The sequence below is a fragment of the Cebidichthys violaceus genome, unplaced genomic scaffold (genome assembly GCF_023349555.1).
Source record: "Cebidichthys violaceus isolate CVI_PGR_0920_01 unplaced genomic scaffold, fCebVio1.0.p SCAF_6, whole genome shotgun sequence".
In the NCBI taxonomy this organism is placed as follows: Eukaryota; Metazoa; Chordata; class Actinopteri; order Perciformes; family Stichaeidae; genus Cebidichthys; species Cebidichthys violaceus.
Genome location: NW_027176816.1, coordinates 7,044,646 through 7,064,897, shown reverse-complemented (window position 1 = coordinate 7,064,897; position 20,252 = coordinate 7,044,646). Strand labels below are relative to the sequence as shown.

General features: G+C 40.9%; 1 protein-coding gene across 1 annotated transcript; it reads left to right on the top strand.

Annotated features, from left to right (window-relative positions):
• Positions 1-853: 853 nt before the first annotated feature.
• On the top strand, positions 854-18,509 carry atf7a (activating transcription factor 7a). The gene is made up of 12 exons (XM_068733178.1): positions 854-901; positions 5,921-5,992; positions 9,299-9,395; positions 9,627-9,739; positions 10,150-10,314; positions 10,411-10,559; positions 11,996-12,089; positions 12,184-12,303; positions 14,242-14,391; positions 14,689-14,877; positions 15,377-15,482; positions 15,596-18,509. Exons 2-12 carry the CDS (start codon positions 5,945-5,947, stop codon positions 15,826-15,828), a joined length of 1,464 nt encoding a protein of 487 aa, XP_068589279.1. The 5' UTR covers positions 854-901; positions 5,921-5,944; the 3' UTR covers positions 15,829-18,509.
• Positions 18,510-20,252: the final 1,743 nt, after the last annotated feature.

The window sequence follows — 20,252 nt, the reverse complement described above, 5'->3', positions numbered from 1 at the left end:
TTTATTTGGATAAGGAAAAACTCCTTCAATGACAAGCTAAACTTCTAATTAGCTTCATAAGAAAAAGTTCAATATCAATATAAAATATCTTAATCTTGAACCACATGTTCTTATATGCAGTCACACAAAAACACCACACACCCATCCAATTCATAGAGATCATTTTGTAATTAGTGATTGATTATTAGGGGGGATTCTTTAATCATAAAGACAAATATACAGAATAATTACCTTTTTTCACTGTTAAATTATTCTACTTAATTGTAATATAGCATGAAATTTGTTATTTTGTATTTCATAGTGGACTTTTAAATCACTTTAGTTTAGTCTTCAACACTTATATACTTTGTATGTGTATGGGTTGCCTTGATGTACAGCACTAAAGTTTTTCTCAATGTCGACATAGAAGTTTTAAAAATTAAGATGAGCTTCCAATTCAGTATATATGTTGTGTGTATGTAAAGTGTCTGTTTAGTTTGTTATGTGTATATTTTTTGACCACTAAAATTCTGTACTTTGATTTTGAATCTCAATGTTTACATAACATAATATGCATTAATGGCTGCTACCAAATATGGCGCCCTGATAGTTTTTAGATAGAGTTACACATTTTAATAGGGTAGTTTAAGACAGGTCTACCACATGTTGAGGGCACAACTTGCTTATTTATATCCAGCGTCTACACTGACAGACGTAATATGTTCCCGTATATATATGTGAAGTCCAACCTCAGGGAGACTCGTCTGAAAACCAGAAGCTTCTCCTCTTAACAGTCTGGATCCATTTCTTAACATATGGCTACGAGATCTGATATGAACTCTCGTGATAACTTGACGTCGAGGGGAGTGTCAAATTCCAAGAGAGAGGAGAGGAGAGGGGAGCCACAGAGAGGGGTGCAAGGGTGAGTTTGTAAACACTTTATTACGCTTTATATTCACCATAGATAAGTCCACTATACTAAACTATGACAAAGTAGCGTTTGGCTCGCCAGTTTCGGTGTTTGTTGTCGCCAAAACTCTCCGCGTATTTAATTGTCTAAACTGTTTCATTCGGACCCACTACTGTCTCGCTTTGCACTCAAGTGTCAGTCCGCTAACTTAACTTCACTGCTAACGTTTTCTGTTTTTGTGAATTTGACTGTTAACGCCTTTATAATAATGTTACACCAGTTCACTGCGACTACATTAATGTTGATGTATGTTCGTTGTCATCGTTGAAGCTGGTAGTAGCGCTGTTATTACACATCTTGAACGTGCCTTCGGCCTGTTGTTAACGTTAGCCACACCAGCTAGCCATTAGTTTTTCGTGGATACTGAAAGTTGATTTCGGGGTTTTAACCAATCCGATTCATCTAACCAGTGTTATTGACAGGGTCCTAAGCGTCGCGTACGTTAGAGTCTGTTGACTGACGCGCTTCACAGCCAATGGCTGAAGAGAAAAGGTGGTCTTGTTACGGGAAAAGGCGGGGCTACGTGTGCCCTGTCTGTCGCCAGACGGTAATGAAGGCTGAAAAAGACTTAACTTTTTTTCAGGTCAGTCTGCGTTGTATGGAAGAAGGAACTAAACGTTTTCAGAACTTTTGGATTTCTGTTTGACATCGCCGTCTTTTTTAAATGGCCGAAACCACACGAAAAACATTTGCCTTGTCTGTTTTTTTGGCGGCACAATAAACTGTGATGATAATCTCGGTCTGGGCAAGAAGAGCCACTAAAAGAAGCCAAAGTCTCTCGTAATAATGATATCCATAGTATTGCAATTTGAGCTGTTGAACGCCCCAGGATCCGCATCCCCATGCATGTCAACACCTTCATTAGGAATGTAGGTCATGTTTTTGGCTGAGTTGTACCTCATTCCATCACATAGAGTTACACCAGAGAAAACTGCAGCCTGTTTAGTCCAACCAAGCATCTTGACCCACTCTTAGTAATTATATAAGTTTTAATTTTTTTATGCAACAGAAATGGGTTTTTTTTTGCTGCAACTTAAACACTACCACTTTTATTACATATGGTGAATATATTTCATGTTTAAAATATATATGTTGAGCCTGTATGCATATGTTTGTGACTTTGGCTGAGATGCCAGTAATTTAAAGTGTGTCCATTTTATTGTTAGTTTGTTGATTCAGTATTAGATTTACAATGTTGTAGAGTATTGAGCATAAAGGGTTTAGTTAAATTAATGTCTGCACCAGAGGCTGAGCAGGCTTCAGACTCCAAAACATCAAGTGACACGGTCTTCTTTTTTTGAATTAGAGCCAAAACCTCTCGGCAAGTGTTTATAAAAGTTGCAGACCAAGAATAATTTCAGCACAGTGTTTTTGATTTAATTTTAGAAAACAGCTCTGGCTCAGTCCATCGTGTATTTTCCTGCATTGTCTGCTTGCTCCGCATGGATTTAGCTTTAAGGCCTTGTTAGTTATGCAGACAAAGATATAGAATTTCATTTGTTCCATTTACCAAATCTCGGGTTCACTCTGCTTACATAAATACATATTGGCTGTTGCACACGTCCAGGGACAGCCGAGATCTCTGGAGCTCACAGCCCACATTTACAGGACCAAACATGTAATCCAGCAAATATCCTTGATCCTTCAATTGATTGATCACTTACCGACTTTTTGCTATTTCACCATTTCGCTCTCTACCTCCCCCTCCTGTACTTTTTTTTTCTTTTTGTGGGGTCTCCCCTACCCTCTGGCAATTCAAGCCTCAGATTCCAGAGTTATGGCTGCAGTACGAGCTATTAATACGGTTTGTTTAGTCAGTTTCCTAGCAGGCTGCATCAAACACTAGATGGCTGTGGCTGATTATAGCTGCGACTCATTCCCCTACACCTGCTGAGTCGGAGAAATCCAAGTTAACGGTGGGACTTTGGCAGCAGCTCAATGAGAGGGACAGGAATTAGGACACTTTGACTGCTTGCATGTCACCTTGGATGAAAGGAGGCAAAATAGGTGAACTTGATATCCATGCCTGTAATGAATATCAATGATGTGCATCACTAATGTTACTAGCAGACTGATTTATTGTGTCTCACAGAGTTTAAGTCTGAGTGTAGTAAAACTTTATACTGTCAACTCATTAATTACCTTCAGAGTTTATTCTCTGTGAGACACTACTGACAGTGAAAGTCGTAAATTACCAGCAAAATTTCTTTATGTATTTATGTGAATTTAGCGGAGGATTACAGATAGTGCTGCAGTTTTTGAAGATTTCATTCAAGAGAGATGGACTTATCACGAAGCCAAGCAATAGATGCTGAAGAAAAGATTCAACACATCAGTTTTAATCAGGGTTAAGAGATTGGTCGGGGCAGCTATGAAAACAAATGGTATTTTCCACCCGTCGTCTGAAATATATGGTGGACTTCCCACAAAATCAAATCCCACTTTTTCGTGTCTGTGCCCGCCGGCCAAGTTAATGTCTAGCATGTCGTTAGTAAGATGTAAACTCTGAAATCTGTTCCCACTCCTCACGCCAGATGTGTCCATTTCCCCACACGGTCCACACCCTCGGTATAACGAGCTAGACGGAGCATCTCGTTTGCAGACACATCTCTGCCCAAATAGACTCAGCGGATTGGGAACACTGTGCGAGGGCCCTGTCACCAACCTGTTGCCTTTCTCCAGAGCATGGGAGGTCTGGAAGAAAAATCAGACTGCTCCTCTTTATCGGCCATCTGATCTGCACAGAGAGGGACGGGCCCCCTTCCCTCCATGAAGACTGAGAGACACAACGGTTAGGCCTGTTACTGGGCTGGCGTCATGGGAGAGCATTGCATTTCGGCGCACGGCTTCAGTAATCATGTGTTGGCTCAGAGGCAGCTGTCCTCGGCGAAGGGAGAAATAGAGGGGAGGAAGGAGGAAAATATACTGACTTCAGCACTGGGAAAACTTTCAGACATTTATGCCTCGCCAACATAATGAATAATCTGTCCCACTCAATAATGTGAGGCTACATGCTCAATCCGTGTAGTAGGTACAACAGAGGTTAATGTGGTCTGTGACTCAGCTACAATACTAAACATGTTAAACCGACTCGCTTTCCAGTTTGTGGAATAGCAGCACATATGAAATTTGATGTAATGAACGTGATTAAACAAGCTTTAAAACAAGTCAGAACAACACAGAAGTTCAGCAGCTGTCGTATCGTCATAGGCAAAGTTAAAATTTAGGAAGCTAAATCTAAGATGTAAATCTTGAAGTGGGTAGTATTAAATTATTAAGGTAGAACACCATCCTGCTCATCAGCTCATGAATGTGTTTTAGCGAAACCTTTTATGAGTATTGCAGTAGTCAGTGGATTTTGTTTATTGAAAGGTTTCTACATGTGTACATATAAAGGTGCAGTGCATGTTGGTAGTTGTAGACAGTGTTGTGTAATAGCTGCCAGAAGTCACTTTGGGCAGGTTGAGAGTGCTAAAACATTAATGAGCCTTTGTCCATCACCATCCCACCTTCAATTCCCTGATTTAAATTCATTGACCAAGTTAGTTGTCTAAACTTCACAGTTTGTCTTCACATGGAGTGTTGCTCAGGGTGGTTTGGTGAAGGGAGGTGTGTGTGTGTGTGTGTGTGTGTGTGTGTGTGTGTGTGTGTGTGTGTGTGTGTGTGTGTGTGTGTGTGGAGTTATTCTCCTCTGTGGAGACGGCTGATAGAAGCAGTGAGCCTCCCACAGCTTTAGTTTATGTCACTTCAGCTTCAGACACAACAGGAGGAGAAACCAAACATAAGCATGTGCATATTTAACTCTTGACATTAGCATTACTCGGGGAGAGATGGATGTGGTGTTTGGTTTGTAGTCCTGTGGAAAGCTTTGGAAGTGCATCTGTTATTACAGTGTTAACAAATGTTGATGATGTATTAGCACCCAAATGAAATCGTTCATGTTATGTTTTTACATCATAGGGCTGGAAAATTTAGTTAATTTATTGAATTACTGATGTAATAAATATTGTATCTACCAAAGTACTCTTAATGCAGTTTTCAAAGATTTAAAAAAAAAAAAATTATATACTGAAAATCAGAATAACAACCAGTTAGCCCAAAGTCCAGGATCTGAAACTGAAAGTGATCATACTGTAATGAATCAGGACAAATCAGAAGTGAGACAACAAGACATGGAAATCTAATGTAGGGGATGTGTTTGAAAATGATTATCATTGATCATTTTAGATATGACAATTTATTATGGTAAAGATTTGTGATCATACCGTTCAGCCCTATTATAGCAGCAGTATATTTACGCACTATTAGACGTTGGATATACATCAATGTAATATTTCTTTAAATTATGTAACTCATATTATTCAAAGTTCAGTAATAAATAATAAATAAAATAATGGCAATAGTTTAAAGGTTGTCTGGACTGAACTTAAATACTCTATGAATAATTCTTGCATCTCAACACAGGAAACGCTTTTATTTAATAAGTACAAGTGAGGTACACTGTCAGGTCATTTCAATATATCTGTGCTGTGGAGTCACGTGAGAGTTCACAGAAAGTGGCTGGAGATGACGGGTGAATGAGGGGTGCGAGGAGGTAACATGTTGGGAGGTGCTAGAGAGGTGAGGAGAGGGAGTGGTGATGGGAGAAGGAGGGATTGGAAGTGAGGGAAAATGAGACAGAAGGAGAGGGAGGGGTCTTTGTGTGAACGGTAGCCATCGTTCTCTCTCGTGTAAACGGCTTCTCATTCGCCAACCAGAAGCCCCCTCTGTGTGAAGGAAGTATCACCAGGGAAACTTGGTCTCGCTGCCTCTGTGCATGTTTTCCTCCTTTGCCAGGGTTATTTTTAAATAGCATTCAGCTTCCTGCTCAGACTAAAGACTACAAGCCACAGCATCCCCGTTTTGTTATTTTCAGGACTTCACGAATCGAGAAAAGCAGCAGCAATGTTCTCCTCTTCTCCTCTCCCACAGTTACACTGCAAGCTCTTCGCAAAAATGGGGGACGACCGACCTTTTGTGTGCAGTGCTTCTGGCTGTGGACAGGTAAGTCTTACCCCTCCTTGTCCTGGCTTCCAGGTGTGTGCATGTGTGTGGTGCTGTGGGATATTTTTGCCCTTGCATTAGTACTCTCCAGCAGCTGACTGTAACTAATCATAATTGAATGTATTTTACCTCTAAAAGAATTTAAAGGAGAAAAGATATAGTACCTCAAAAGGCACTTGATTTGACTGGGATAAAACTTCACATATACAATGAGAGAACTTTAAAAAAATCCCTGAAAAGACTTCAAATAGCATTCTAGCTAGCACGCTGTCTTGTGAGACAATACTGTCTCCTTCAACAGTGACTCACTGGAAGCTCCAGTGAGTAATCAGTTATTGCTCTGACCTGTCACTGTTGACTTCTAGCGCCTGCAGACACAGGTTTGAGCCGTGGCCGTGACTCAGCTGAGTGCCAATAGTGCTCTCACATGCCAGTAGCATGGTGCATTGTCTGAGCCTTATATCATAGCAAATAAAAGTGTGTTCTAGGACTCATGATTATTCAACAAAGGAAACGTCATGTCTCATGTGCTGAATTATCTGTCTGGTCCTGTGTTCAGCCGGGTGTGATGTCCTCAGAGCTAGTGATGGATTATCTCTCCTGGGGTCTGGAGGAAGAAAGTGTTTTATGTGGTTTAAGAAACATTTGTGATTCATAAGCCATCTTCCATTCTCTGATCAGAAGCGATCTGTTGTACATGGGATTTGCGGTTGGAACAACAGGCATGTAAAGCAGTGAAACATGTGCGTGTTTGATGATTAAATTATGATTTGTTTGGTTATTTTAATCTCGGAACATTATGGACACCTAGGGACCAATTCCCTAAACATTTTAGATTTTCTTTGACAAGTTTATGTGATGTAAATGCTCTGCATTTTTTATTTGTAGATATCATTATTAATTTAGTTGGCAGTTAAAACAACAGAGGCAAAGTGACGTTGATGACGGTGCAGGTCTCTAGCTGTGGCATAGATGTCACGGCGGTCTTGTTGGCAAACAGTTGCCTGTTTACATAGAGCAACATAATCGTTCATTTGGAGTCACGTGTCTGTTCATGTGACAAACGTAAATCTAACATTCACTCTGTTTTGGACTCCTGAGTGTGTGTGTGTCTGCAGTTTGATGCCAGGCAGGTAGTGCACACTTTGTTTTGCAGAAAAAAGCTGCAAACTGCAGCTGAAATCAGAGTTGACAAGAGCAATGGGACTGAACCAACAAGCGACCTGCTTCACAATACACGCCAGAGCTCCAGACTAACTTTTTCACTGGTAGCACATGATTTGGTTGCCTCCTGTTTTGGTACAACATGGTATTAATCAATGACCTTTGCCTACAATACACTGCATAGCTTTCCCTTTGTACCACAGCCCAGGTTCTGCGTTCGCCATTGTGGTTGAAAGTGCTACTTTTTAAAAAGTTTCCAAGAGTTCTACTCTTCTCTCTCTTTCTCAACTCAACCGGTCAAGGCAGATGGCCTTCAACATAAAGCCCGGTTCTGTTAAAGGGGAGTTTATCTTTGTGCTTCCTCATGGTGGAATGTTGGGACTTTGTACATTAAAGAGTCTGGTCTAGACGGCTCTATATAAAAAGTGTCATTAGATAGCTTCTGTTGTGATTTTGTGCTCCATAAACATTTAATTGACTTGACTTACGTACACGCACTCTACATAGGGCGGGAGCACCAATGATAATGATCATAATGCACTTACATAAACGCGACAACGTGAAATTTGCACAGGTTGCAGTATGAAGCCCTGGTCCAACATACATTTTGATCCATGGGTAACGTAAATATATTGATTAGTGCAGCTTTAAATATTGTCTAGACACAAGCTATCGGACTAGGAACTGACCTGAATGCAAAACAGTCTAAATTGGAAACAATTTGTTTAAATCAGGAACTATCTGACCAGAGAAATAGCAAATGCATTTGATTGAAAACATTTAGTACTTGACAGTTTTCAATACCTTTTGGTTTGTACCAAAAAAGTATTGAGGTTAAATACCCAGTCTTACATATTATATCAGCTTAGGTATCATTGTACAAATTGTTATGACGCTGAGACACGTGCTACTTTTATATTTATCATCTTTGATATTTATTTGTGTACATTAAGGCACAAGCGCCTCATGTCCCAATACTGTTTTGCTCCTGCCCTTTACAAGCAACAGTTGTCTACCAGGAAAGTCTGAATCATGCCCATAATAGAACACGGATGACTGACTCCTGGCTTTGCTCCGGGTATTCCTTTTACCAAGTTGACAACAAACAACAACAACAACAACAACAATAGCTACCCCATTTTATAATATAATACCCAGCATCTACTTTGTGGGGAGGGGACATCCCAACTGCCAGTATCTCCTACAGGGAGATTAGTTGGAGATAGTTTCCTCTGCAAGATCCAGCCGCCTTGTTCAGGGGAAAGAGACAAATGAGACATGTAGTTGTATTGGTGAAGCTAAAAATAAGCCCCCTGACACTTGACTGTGTTTCCACTTCACTCTCTCACGTATGAACTCGCAACTGCAAACGCAACTCCCAAAATAGGCTGCGGCGAATGGTGAATAGGCCGGTACCAGAGCTAAGATTATTCCTCCTACGTCTCTGACTGATTCACCTCCGACACTTCTTCCAAAGAAGAAGCGTCGCATCTGGGCCGATGGCTGTCGGAGCACTCTTCAGCCCGAGTGCCAGACCTCCTGTAGCCTCCACTGTGGATACCTGACAGCAAATAGAACATAGGAAGGAACATAGTCGAGCTTCATTGGTTTTTTAACACACTAGTTTGACAACAAGGTTTTCTTACACTTGCATTTATAGCATCTGATGTGATGTGTCAGCTTATTTGCTTTTGCCATTATTGCCATATTGCTGGTTTTTAGACCTCATCAATTCAGACATTTTCAACCATTGGTCTTTTGTCATTTGTATGCTGTTAAAATCAAATTGTATTTGTCATACAAGCCCTTTTTCTTTTCTAGATGATTCTAGTTTGTGTAGAGATATTTGAGCCCATGTCCTGCAGCTATGATGAGCCCATTCAGGGATTTTAGACATAAGGAACTGAACACCAACAAGACAGTGTGGCCTGTCACAAAGTGTGTGCAGTGTAGGCTGCATGTGTTGGGCTGTTTCTCCAACAGATTATCTGTCTGTGATTATTTCAATTACGCAATATGATATCTGGGTTCATGTTATATTGGCTATTTCCTCAAGCCACCAGAACAAATAGACAATTAGCAGTAGGCTTCTTCATATGATGTACTTATCTGTCCTCTTTTCTTCTTGTTCACTTGTTCCAGAGGTTTACCAACGAGGACCACTTGGCTGTACACAAACACAAGCATGAGATGACACTGAAATTTGGACCAGCCAGGACTGACTCTGTAATTATTGCAGGTACTGTTTCACCTTCTCAACAAAACCACAGCATTACTCTACCTCTTTGTTAAATATCCCCTCCCGGACTGTTCATCAGTAGAATACCTCAACATCAGTGTGTTCCAACGCTATTAGCACAATCTCAACAAGAGCTGCTCCAAAGACACATTTGTGACATGGGTTTCTATATTTAATGCAGTGTGAAAGCGATACTTTGAATAATTACCTCTATTCGTTCCCTTTTACCAGACCAGACACCTACTCCCACCCGCTTCCTAAAGAATTGCGAGGAGGTCGGTCTGTTCAACGAGCTGGCCAGCTCCTTCGAACAAGATGACGATGACAAGAGAGCAAAGAACTCTGTAAGAAAGCCAATGTTTCCATCTGTGTTGATGCCTTTATGTATTATTATTATTGTTATTATTAACAGAAACCAATGGAATCTCCTGTAAGATTCCCACATTGTGAAAAATAACTTTCTACTTCCTTCTTTCTTACCTCAAGTGTTGAAGTGAAAAATGATTGCTTTCAGAAATTCCTGCTTTGTGCTTTTATCAGTTTAATTAAAACTTTTTTTAGATGATTTTATTTAAATAGATCAGCGTGTTTTATTGCACAAAATAGTGTTAACTGATTCTGTGGTTGTTTGGTTTTGTGTGCTAAATACCAGCTTACTTTTCCAATGTAATGTCTGTTAGTCTGTTATCTTTGATAAGTCATGTGAACTAACACTCTTCATCTCTCTCTCTCTCACTTCCTCTGTCCTCCTCAGCTCCCTGCTCCCAATTCTGTGGCTGTGGACATGAGCATGCAGACGGCGTCCGACGTGAAGGTGAAAGAAGAGGAACCTGTAGAGGTTGACTCAACGCCTCCAAGCAGCCCTGACTCCTACTCTGGAGATTCAGACAATTACTACGAGCCCCTGATTAAAGGAAAGGTAGGACAGAATGGTAGGAGGGGGGGTGATTACATGAGTGTGTAGAGAAGAGGGCGGATCCTAAACGGTGTACTCGCCTCACTGCTATTCTCCAAGGACACACCACCCAGAAGTTCGGCCCCCACCCCGACTATTGTGCGTCCAGGTTCCCTCCCACTACACTTGGGCTTCGATGCCCTTCAGCCCACCATGCCGTCACCCACCTCTGTCATCACACAGGCACCACCTTCCAATCGAACTCTGGGGTGAGTAAAGTCCTTCTACTGACTTCTGATGACCACTTTAAACCGGATTTGCCTTAGGTAGCTTTAACGCTTTTAAAAAAATACATTTTCAGCGCTCCATTAAAAGCTGTATCTTCCCTCTCCTAAGAAAGCTCTCTTAATTATCACCCATCATTTAAACTCCTTCGCTGCATGACAAGAAGCCCACACTGCCATTGGCTTAAATACCTCGTTACTTCAGATCCCAAATTCTCTCACTTGATTAAAAACGGAACGTTGACAAATGTGTGTTAATAATGGCATAAAAACAGTTGATGATTTATTCGTCAATTACATGAAAAATGTAATCTACCAAATTGTTATTTATTTAGATATTTATAGATTAGAAACTGGGTCGGCAACAGCTATGCAGGCTTTCCATATATTCCACCAAAATCCCTGTTTGAAAAGCAATAGCTTCGTGAATACTTGTACACTACATAAGGTCAGACGTGTTATATTTATATTGTTCTAAACAGTATCTTGCCGATTGATTAATCAGAAATCGGATCTTGAATGCAAATACACTGATAACCATTAGTGTAATATCCTTGAAATGTCTCATGCTGTGCTAATCTCAGCTAAACACAGACAAATACAATTCAACATATTTAATAAAACCTGTTACAGTCCACATAGACAATGTCCCAGAAAGCCTCAACCGATTTTCAGACATATAAAACATGTGATGGAGATGTACCTCATATGCTTTGGACTTGCTCTTATCTGGAACAATTTTTAAAATACGTCATTAGAATAAATTCAGATATTGTTAAAGAAAACCTAAACTTCATCTGACCGTGGGCTCTGGATCTTAGGAGACAGACAAGGACTTCATGTGAACCATAAAAACAAATACTTCAAATTACTCCCGGGGACAGCTGGGAAAAAAGTGTATTCTACAAAACTGGAAATCTGAACTTCCTCCTTCACAGAGGCAGTGGTCAAAGGAATGTCTTTCTTTCTAATCGTTTATTGAAATGGCTATTTTGCTTCAGTAGAACATCTTTTTCATTTAATGTAGTCCACATTTCCCATATTCTCTATCTGCTGATCCCAACAATATGTTGAACCTCCACTATGTTGTGAGTGAACCCTCCAAACCCAGAATGCCATCGTGTTTTTTGTGGCTGCACACTTTTATACATTTGCTCATCATTAATCAGACAAATGATGTATCTAAATGAAAACTTGTGATTTTGAGTGATATTGGATCTGCACTTCTGTGGATTTGAGCCGTCATATGATTCACAGCTTGGATGAGTATTTATTTATGTAAGTGCAGATTTTGTGGGGTTGAAGTGGATCATTTTTTCCCAAAAGGTGATAGTTGCTTTGTTATAAAAACGTTGTCATATAAAATTGTTATTCATACAAACATGACTGAACTTCCTGTTCCTGCCTGTCTGCCTGTCTAGCTCACCAACCAGCCACTACCCCATGATGATGCTTCCCTCTGGTCAGGCAGTGCCTGTGCTCCCTGGTCCAGTACAGATACCCTCCGTCATAAATGTAAGGCAGACCGACATTCTCAATATGTTGAGTGTCAATTTTATAACTAAGAAGTTGTGAAAACGTGTGTTTGTGCATCTTATCTGGTCTCCAGCTGGCCCGAACCATGAGCATGGTACCCAACATTCCTGGAATCCCCGGTCCTCCTCTGGGAGGCAGCAGCAGCGGCTCAAACTCCCCTTCTGGCTACAGCATCCACTCAGAGGCCAAGATGGTCAGCACCAGATTAGCTCTCTATTTTTATCTCTTTATCTGTTCCATTTGTCTCCACCTTCACCCTCCAGCCTTCCTCTGCACTGACTTAGTTTCTTCATCATATGACTTTTTACTGCAGTTGCTTGTTTATCGAACCCTTAAGGCATACCAATCCAACATCAAAAGAACTCGCGGCGACCGAGGCTGACTGTTGGGTTGCCTCACGTGGCCGGTTTCATGGCCAAAAAGTAGCACTTGAACACACCGCAGAGACCACAGTGAACGGCCAACTAGCACGTATGTTCTGCTCCATGGATGTATAAACAGCGCTGGACTTTTTTAAGTAGAAAATAACACTGATCTTCCGTCCATCCTCCTCACCCATGAGCGCATAGAGTAAGCGCACTAGCGTTTCGTTTAACCTTGCCTCCCAGCCTCGGCCTCACATGACTGAAGGAAAATAACTCTGGATTCGGCATTAGGTGCTTTTTACCTTTATGACCTAATGATTTAAATAAGGGCTATTCAAGTGATCGTACTGAGAAGTTGATTCACCAAATAAAAGCGACGTCTCTTTCAAAATTTAAGTCGATGGGAAAAAGTCTTTTTGGGCCCAATGACATCACGTGACTGACCCTGAAATTGTAATTTTGTTTGGCCTTTCTGTAAAATTTGCTTCAAAGCCTGGCGCTCTTCCTTTGGGCTTGTTCTGCGCCGGCGTCAGAGGAAATCACTCCATACGGTGGCGGTAGTCTGTATTTGTCATTCAAAAAGTTGAAACGGAAGCCTTAGGACAGTAGCAAAGCAGAGTTTGCCTACAATCTTAACGCTTTCTTTCCTCACTTCCGTTTCTCTACTTGTGCACAGATTTGCTTCAGCTGAACACCTAACCAAAGTGATTTTAACGCCAATTCAACGTGCTGAATCGTCCAATAAGCTGCAGAGTAGGGTTAACAAATGCCAACAGAGCAGGACATACTGCAGAAACTAGGGCCACAGATGCTCACCAACGGTTCGGTTAGATGCTTCAACTGTAGTCATTGTTTACAGTATCACAACATACACAAATGAACCTCTTGCTTGCTCTTTCAGCCACAAGTGGATGATCCTTTGTGTAAATGAAGGATAGAGGTGTTTTGTTGGTGTGCAAACTGTTTTTGGGCACAGTCACACACATAGATATGGTTTCACTCAACCACTGTCGCCTTAATAATAAACACTTTACTCTTGTAGCGGTAAATTGAGATTTTGGACACTTACTAATCACTGATAGGTGCAATGACAATAATTTTCATTACATCATTTGATTGTTTTCAGAAAATAGTATACATGCCATAATTACTACTTTTTGTATTCCATTGCAGAGTTTTTGAGGGCACTATATAGTGCATAAATGTTCACACTCTGAAACGTAAATGAAATAGCGTACAGTAGAATTAATGAACTATTCATTAAGGAGTGATTTCAGACAGCTATGGGACTCTTACTACCAAATCATGGTTGTCAAAATGTCACCATATCACAAAGCAACATTATCTGAAAATTGTTCTGTGAACATATAACTTTAGTTGGCTCACATTAGCTACTAATCCTCCAGAGTTGAACTTGAAAACTGTGTGACACTGTCAGGTCAGCATGGGCACACGACTGCAGAATTACAGCTCCTTTTTACATTCATTCCTCAAGAGAAGCAGGTGTTTTTTGAGGCAAAGGGCAGTAAAACCTGGTGCTTATTTTAATATGTTATTAAAATATCTAAGATCTTTCAGAAATCAGGTGAATTGCATGTAAAATGTGTAACTTAACTGCTTTAACTTGCTTTCTTTGCCTTTTTCGGTGATCAGATTTTTTCTGCGGAGATAACGCCATTTTTAGGCTTACATTACGCTGTTAATACTGTTGGTTTGGGCTGTGTATTGTTGTTATTGATTTTGGTCATGTCATTGTTTTGCTGTAGCGTCTGAAGGCAGCACTGTCCCAGCAGAGCCCGTCAGGATACAACATGGGCTTCATGGCCATGGGCGGCAGCCCCATGGTACCTCAGAGGGCAGAGCAGAGCCAGCTGCTGGTCCAACATCCAGATGCTCCGTCACCTGCTCAACCTCAGGTAAACCGTGTTGTCTATAGTCGAGGACCGGACTGTAATGTGACTTTCAGGTCCAAGAACAATGTTACTTAAATTTGGAAAAACCCCCAAAGTAACTGACCTTGTTTGATGTATGGCATAACTGTTTTAGTTCAAGAAAACTGGGCTGTACTTCTTGTAGTGAGATGACTCTAATGTGCTCTGACTAAAATAATGAAACTGTGACTCAAACTTCCCTTTTTCTTTCTTGTCTTTCTTCCGCTCCCCTCCCCCCGTCTCTCTGTTTCCTTCTCCCCACTGACCCTGCTCTCCCTCTAGGTATCTCCAGCACAGCCTACAGGTGGGCGGCGGCGGCGGACGGCAGAAGATGACCCAGATGAGCGAAGGCAGCGGTTCCTCGAGAGGAATCGGGCCGCCGCATCGCGCTGCAGACAGAAACGCAAACACTGGGTCAGCTCTCTGGAGAAGAAGGCCGAGGAACTCTGCAACCTGAACGTCTCGCTGTCGGTGAGTGTGGGCCTCAAGTGAGTGGGCGGGGATGAAATGTGGCCTGTGGGAGGCCTGTGTTGGTTTGTGCATAGTCACACTCACTGTGCACAGTTGACAGGCTTTCTTGTTGAAGTTTGAAAGGTGTTTTCCATCAGTTTCAGGCAGAAAGGGGATATTTTACAAATAAATTTACAGGGTTTTAAACTGTGGGACTCATTACAACTTGTTTCACATATTTGTGTTATCCGGTAGTTGCAGGTTATCTTTTTTTTTGACCACTTCTCCACTGCCAGCTGTACTGTAGTGGAAACCAGACTCTTTACCCTTTTAGAGCTGAAAAAACAATACAACTCCATTAGGGAAATAAAAGTTTGCAAGGTCTCTCTGTTTTGAATAATATGGCCAAGTGTTAGGGATGATTTTTTTTTCTTTTGGGTGTACTGTAAGCCTACCTATGATATGAATTTTCTATGAACTATTGAAAAGTGTTGCAAGTCCTTATTTTCTTATCCTTTAGAATGAAGTGTCTCTGTTGCGGAACGAGGTGGCTCATTTAAAGCAGCTGCTGCTAGCCCACAAGGACTGTCCTGTGACCACCCTACAGAAGAGGACTGCCTACTTAGGTGAACCTTTGTAAAATGATGCCATATTACTCCTATGGTAGCCTCTTAAAAGGGAAATGCTTTTGCCAGTTGAAGTATAAATCTGTCCTTGTGTCATCTTCTTTTCTGTGCAGCTGCAGAAGAGAGCATGAGAGACCCCTCCGAGCCCACAGGCTCCCCTGCCCCGGTGATCCAGCACAGCTCTTTGGCACACAGCCCCTCTGCAGGGCACAACGGCCTGAGCTCAAGGGCAGCAGCTGAGGCCATGGCTATGTCAGTGCTGGCAGGAATGGGTCAGCAGCAGAGGGCTGAGAGTGGACCCTCTCACATTATCATGGCTGCACAGTCTCAATCGGCTGCCAGATGATGAGCGATGCCCCCACCACCACCAACCGCCCAGACTTGGCTCACAACCATCACCCAGGGATAAAAAAGAGCAGCGGAACCCCCCCTCCTAACTTTCCCCCCGACGTAGATGTCCAAATTTCTCATCTTCGCCCTTTGCCCTTCGCCCTTCGCTGTGCTCCTCTGCTCTCTCTGACCCTCTTGTGGAGCCACCGAGCTGTGGCCTGAAGCTCAGCAGCAGCCTTCTGAGAATGGACTGAGACTTTTGAGAGAGCTTCCTGTTCACTTTGCCATAGACTACAGGGGCTGGACTCCAACCTAACCCATCCTCGTTTCCCCCTCTGTGCTTCCCCGCTAATTTCCTTTTACTCTCTTCACTGGACTGTAGGACTGCGTCGCTCCGAGTGTATGCCGTCATGAACTTCCCGCGTGGACATGTGCACAGCTTCTAACACGCTAGGTGTTGCAGAAACATTCTCGATCAAATCAGATACCAAACAACACACGTGGGGCTTCACACTGTTTTCAGCAGGGAATTGTGCCTTGTGCTCCCCGACCTGTTAGCCATGAACACACCCACACATGCCATCACAGCACACGTCCCTATACTCCCTCGGATCTCAAATAGTCACTCAAACCTTTTGTAAATTGTTCCACCAAAAGGTGATCTCCACATGGACCCAAAAAACCTTACCTCAATTACTCCCCTTTATGATAAAATGAATAGATTGTGTGTGTGATAAGCTTTGTGCGTATATATTTATGTACATCACAACATAGCGGTTTGCCTAGTCCTGAATTGATGCGTTAATAGCTGGGTTGTTAGCATGTGACTATTAGGGTGTTATGTTCTTGATACAGCTATGTGCAGCTATATACTTACTTGTTATTAATTGGCACATTGTCCCAGATTAGTCCACAGAACCAGAACCAAAAGGATTGACATTGTATTATCTTAAATTAGTTTGTTTGAGCAACAGGTTTTCTTCTGACCTGAAGGGAATTCAACCTCTCCCCTCCTTCTTACGTTCCCCTAAAACAGACAGTTTAGCTGTTTATTGGTTTGTGAGTGGATGCCTTTTCCATTTTCTATGAAACTATTCTCGTGACTGTGTTTCTCTGTGTGGGCCCCTGGACTTACTGTAACTGTTATTTTCACACTTCTCAGGATGGTTTGCACATCCTTGCTGCTCGTTGGAAGTGCGATGAACCCAGTCACCCTGCTCTCTACCAAACCTAAACTAAGCCATACTGACCACAAATCAGATATCTCAATCTCCAAAGACCACCTCCTACTTGTTCTGGGGACAGGAAGTAAATCGCCTTACTGTTATTTTGTGACTCAGACATCATAGTGACAGTACATCCCTGCTTGTTACTTGCACTTACACTCAGTCTCACATACAATGTCTGATGGTTTTGCCTTAAGATCACATTGGTGCCTCCGATAACATCGAAAAAACACGCAGATTTGCTCTGTGAAAAACAATGGAGCTTTAAATCATGTATTTGTATCAATTTGTCAATTTCATCAAATAAAAATCTATTGATGAGGAACATGATTTACTCATTGGAGATTCCTCAAAGCCTTTAAAATGAATGGTTAATTAAACCATGAGTCTGTTCAGTGACGTTAAACGATCCGATGCTTGCCTGTCATCTGGTGGAGAGACTCAGCAAAGACATCTTCACTGAGGGAGAAAAGAGTTCAGTATATTTTTTCATAAACACCTAAACAAGCAGTTTGCTTTCCTTGTTTTTCTTCTTGTATGTCTTTCCCTTTGTCTGATAGGATCATATATTTGCAAGATGTGATATTTCAAAAAACAAGATACCTGTCCATTTACAGGAGGGCATGTCTTTATGCACTAAAATAATGCAAGTTTATTGTTGCTTTGTACTTCTGTTCATTTACAGTTTTTGCAGTTCTCGCGGTCTTTTTCAGAGGTATCAGATCCTTTTTTAAAAAGCATATGTCTCCTATCTGTACTGTACTCATTAATGGGAATCTGCTCAGCAAACTTTAAAACCTTTCACCTTTGACTGAACCTTTAGTCCTACGGTCCCTCGGGAGACCCTGACATGTTGTTGTGCTTCAGAGCTGGCACTATATTTGGCTGGCAGTCCCTTATAGACGATTGTTCATATGAAATGAAAAGTCAAACCGTATTTAGCTTTCATGTAATTCATGTCCTTGGCACCTTTTCTGTCATTTCTTGTTTTCTTGTGTTGTGTGCTATTTTCAGCACTATACAACCCTTGTCATAACGCTTCTGATTGTACTGATGGATATAGAAACTAATTTCTTTAACACAGAGATTTATTTTTTGTTTGTTTGGTTTTCTACAGAAAAAACATCATTAGTCCTCTTTCAAAAAGTGATTTTGTTATATCTTTAAAGATGAATTTGGTCGTGTCTTTTGACTGTCCTTCTAACTTATTTTTTAATTGGTCAACTAACAAAGTCTTTTGGCATATTGTTGTGAAAAGAGCAATTTAATGAAAAATACAATGTGAAAGTTGCATAGTATATTAATGGTTTTTCACACTCCCATTGTTGGACTGATAATTTCGAAAATTGTCCTTGTACTGTACATATCTGTACTATATGAATATATTTACTTTTCCATGCATGTCCAAGTGGAATACTATGAACACTTACAGTGCTGCAGTTTTAATTAAAGAAACTACATACTTAATGAACATTTACAAAGTTTGGTTTGTTTGTTGTCAGTTTAGTTTCACAACAGCGAAAATATGTTTTTTTCTAAATTTGCTGTAATCTCACATAACTGGAGAAAGTGAGTTTTTGGTGAAAGTGATAAGAAAGACGGTGAATATGCTGTATGTTGGGACACTGTATTATAGTTGTCTGTACCCAGTGTCCATGGACCTTCATGATTATATTGTGATTAATGACTACATAGAGAGGGGCAAAATAACTCATTATAAGTACTATGGTTCCTTTACTATAATATTTGTTGTAGTTTTAAAGCACTCTTTGAAGCAGGGCCGTAGCTAATGCGAGGACACAGAGGTCATGTCCTCTGTATGTTTCTGGGACTTTGGGGTTTGTAGCAGCCTGAGGCTATATTCTACAATTAAAAATGTTCACCTTATCATATAGACTGATTGTAGTTGTTGTTTTTAACACTCAAAGTGTTTAAATTAGACAACTTCTTGACCGATAGATGAAATGATTCATCTACTATAAAGGTAAAATATTGTAAAAAGTGAGTTTTTCTCGCTTCCTCAGGTCTAAGTGCTTTATAAATATGAAACACTCAATCCATGAAACTCACACCGCCCTTATTCAGAGATGGTGCCTTTAAACAAGTTGTAATGTCACAACTACACAAGTAGGAGTGTCCCCAACTAATTACGTACGTAGTCTAAGCTTTGTGTATCTACAGAAAAATAATATCAACAACATTATTGGCTGAGATACATGTTAGCCTACTATCGCTTGTTGTTTCTCAATAATGGACTGCACTGTTGTGTGTGTAGTTTTTTACTGACACGTAGTGGAGATCAATAGACAGAGACACAAGCTTTCTTGTCCAGCTTGCTTTTCGTGGTTGTAAATAGAACTTTTGGTCCTAGTTTAATTTTCCTCATTGTAGCACACTGACAGAAAAACGTTCATAAATTCTAAATGTATATGATGTATGATGAGAATATAGACAGAACTCTGAAATAGCCATGTTATTTATGAATGATGTATGATCCTTTATTTCATAACCACATTTTCCCTCAGCGACGATTAGACTGTGAGATTGGAAGTCGAATTAGGCTCCTTACGTCGATTCAACACATAGTCGACTACAATATTTATACCATTTAAACGCAAACATTCTGAATGTGTCCCAGTTTCTTTGTGCTTGCAGTATATTCGAATGACACCAGCTGACAAGATGTAAACATGGACCCCAGGGGAATACAAGTACGAGAAAAATTACCAGTTTTTTTAACAGCATGTAAACATGGTCTTGTAGAAACACAAAATACGACAACCTGTAGAAAATATATAACGTTTTCTGAGTAGCGGTGGTGTGTATTTAGAGGCTGGACTCTTGACGCAGTATTTTTTATATCCTTGTTATGGCCCTGCTTTTAAGTTGATGTTTTTATACTGTACTCAAGTCACAGAAGTGACACAGGGGCCTACAATTATGCTGTTATGTCAAGTTTGCTTTGAAGCTTGTTGTCCTTATAAGACAATGTCCATGTTTCTTATGAGGAAAACACGATCGTAACTTTTTGTAAGCAGCCCTTAATTGCAGAGGAAGTGGTTGGAAGGGTATGTTTATTTTTTATAATGGTTACAATCACGATGCCACATTGGCTTTTTGTAAGTATTTTTTCATGAAGTTAGGTACTTCATCTCAAGTAGGACAAGGGTCAGATGGACCTGCTATGGGGCTAAAATGAGTCTTTAAGTGTCCA

Excerpts from the sequence above, each read along its gene's own strand:
- atf7a (XM_068733178.1), top strand. The coding sequence starts at position 5,945 with ATGGGGGACGACCGACCTTTTGTGTGCAGTGCTTCTGGCTGTGGACAG. Across the intron at positions 9,396-9,626 it reads TGACTCTGTAATTATTGCAG|ACCAGACACCTACTCCCACC; the intron begins GTACTGTTTCAC and ends CCCTTTTACCAG. Across the intron at positions 14,392-14,688 it reads CGTCACCTGCTCAACCTCAG|GTATCTCCAGCACAGCCTAC; the intron begins GTAAACCGTGTT and ends CTCTCCCTCTAG.